Here is a 2,504-nt window from a genome sequence, read left to right as displayed (position 1 = left end):
GCACCCTACTCCTTTGAGCCACAGGCACCGCCCTGCTTTTTTCTTATTCAACCTCATTGTAAAGATTTATCTGTTTTACTGAAGCTGTGCCTTTTCATTTTTGTGAATGTGTACTATTTCATTGTATAGCCATACCACGATCGCCTGTTCACTGTTGGTGAACATCTGGTTTGTTCCCAGCTTCTGGATTGTATGAACAGTGCTGCTGTAATATTCTTGGCCATGTGCCTGAGTTTCTCATAGCGTACGTCCAATACATCCAAGAAGTGGGATGGTGGGTCACAGTAGTAGGTTAATAAGCTGACTCCCTAAATGCTTGAGCCCGTTTGTACTCGGAACAGTACTACATGAGAGTTCCTATTATCCCACATGTCTGTGGGTGCTTAAATAGGGCCTGGTAGAAACCTTGATTTCCCTTCATCTTTTCAGTGAACTGGGAAGTTCATTAATTTAGGCTATGGAAGCCTTCTAGTCTAGTGGCTGGTGCTTTCACTGATTGAGATGGGGTGGGGGAGGGTCCATGCACACGTGCATATGCACGGACTTCTCTCTGTCTCTCTCTTTTACCCAGCCAGTATTTTATGGAACACTCACTGTGTATTATACTCTCTCACGATCACTCTGGATGTACAGAGATAAAGTAGAATTTTGCCACTTAGGAAAAACTATTTATGAAGCTGCACCTTTGTTACAACATAATATGGCAAGTCCTGGTCTGTGTCTAATAACAAGAAGCTCTGAATTATTTGAACTTAATATAGTTTTTACTTTCCATCCCTATGTTAAGCTCAGAAGATGTAATTGCTGCTTTTGCCCAGATAGGGGAATCTCTTCATGTTTTAAATTTTTTTGCTAGGAAACGTTACCTGGAGCCAGAATAAGCGGAGGTCTCTCCAACTTGTCCTTCTCCTTCCGAGGAATGGAAGCCATTCGCGAAGCAATGCACGGGGTCTTCCTTTACCACGCCATCAAGGTATGGGACAGACCTGTGAGCCCTGGTGGAACTGGCTTGTACTTGGAGCAGGGATTTCAAACTGTGGCCTGCAGACTAACCTTGGCCTGCTCCTGGTTTCTGTAAATAAGATTTTGTTGGGACAAGTTCACTCCTGTCCATCTTGTCTGTGGCTGCTTGTATGCTGCAATGGCGGGTTGAATAGTTGTGATGGAGACTGTGGCCTAAAATATTTTCTAGCTGGTGCTTTACACAAAAAGTTTGCTGATGACTGCTGTGGGTATCACATGGAAATCCTCACCTTTCTCTTTATTGCCCTCAGTTTGGTATGGACATGGGCATAGTCAATGCTGGAAACCTCCCTGTGTACGATGATATCCATAAGGAACTTCTGCAGCTCTGTGAAGATCTCATCTGGAATAAAGACCCCGAGGCCACTGAGAAGCTCTTACGCTATGCTCAGGTAGAGAGGAGCCGTTCCAACGGATGCTTTTTTCCTGTCTTCGAATTTATTGCTCACTTAGCATTGCTAGACCTTCGTCGCAGAATAGAAACCGATGTCTCATCCTGTCTTTGGATCATTGAAGATCTCTGCAGAGAGGATCAGAGGTGTCTGTAGCGGGGGGGAGGAATGAGAAACACATCCTACCTAGCTTGCTTTGGGATTCTGAACGTAGGTTTCTTTACATTTCTTTTCAAATGTAAAATTTATATTTCCTGTACCAGATATATTAACATATATTCTAGAAAATTTACAAACTGTGGGTAAACAGAGCGGGAAAGTGAAAGTCACTCATAATCCCATCACCCAGAGTCAACCACTGTTGAGATTTTGTTATAACCTTCCACTCTGTGGTTTTCTTCTTTTTGCAGAATAAATCCACACTCAGGTATATACACACACATACACACACACACTTTTTACAAAAGTAAAACAATACCCTAGATGGCCTTTCGGGTAACATCTTTGTTTAGCAGTCTACTGGGATCATGTTTCCATTTTATTTAATACCTTAATACTCATCTAACTCATCATTTAAAACGCTTATTTTGGACTTTCTTGTGTGGCTGTGTTAGTATTACTTGGTGTTTGATATGTTTAGGTTTTTATGCTATTTATGTTAGAATCTATAGCAAAGTCCTGCAGTTCAGAGCCTGAGGTCTGTACATGTTTGACTTATAAACATGAAAATAATTATAACTAATTCAAAAATCAGTTTCTTCTTTCCGACTTACTGTATGTTGGACACAGTCCTAGGCACATTGTCTATCACCCGTGTTGCTTCCTGGAATTCAGTTTAAGGAAAGATGAGCTCTTTGTCTCAAAATAACCTGGGATTTTAATCTGTTTAACAGAGTGATTGCAAAGAAAGACTTTTTTTTCCCTAAGCATGTTGGGAAAGTGGTAGGATGCTTTTGTATCTATTGAGAAGTTTGTTAACGTTTTCCGTGTTAGAATCTGACTAACTCGGATAGAACAGCTAGCCCTTCCTCTTCCACAGACAAGTAATGAAGTGTTCTGGAAGAAGGATAGGATAATACAGGATGAATT

General features: G+C 41.3%; 1 protein-coding gene across 2 annotated transcripts in view; it reads left to right on the top strand.

Annotated features, from left to right (window-relative positions):
- MTR (5-methyltetrahydrofolate-homocysteine methyltransferase) overlaps positions 1–2,504 on the top strand; it is a 114,188-nt gene that overhangs the window by 60,940 nt on the left and 50,744 nt on the right. For both annotated transcript variants that reach the window (XM_023509023.1, XM_012813832.2), the window contains exons 17-18: positions 857–973; positions 1,275–1,415. In XM_023509023.1, coding sequence (XP_023364791.1) covers positions 857–973; positions 1,275–1,415 — 258 coding nt within the window. The remainder of the gene's footprint in view (positions 1–856; positions 974–1,274; positions 1,416–2,504) is intronic.

This window comes from Otolemur garnettii, unplaced genomic scaffold (assembly GCF_000181295.1).
Source record: "Otolemur garnettii isolate 467f Iridium unplaced genomic scaffold, OtoGar3 scaffold00312, whole genome shotgun sequence".
Classification (NCBI taxonomy): domain Eukaryota; kingdom Metazoa; phylum Chordata; class Mammalia; order Primates; family Galagidae; genus Otolemur; species Otolemur garnettii.
The sequence above is the reverse complement of the archived record's forward strand: the minus strand, read 5'-3'. Positions and strand labels throughout refer to the sequence as shown.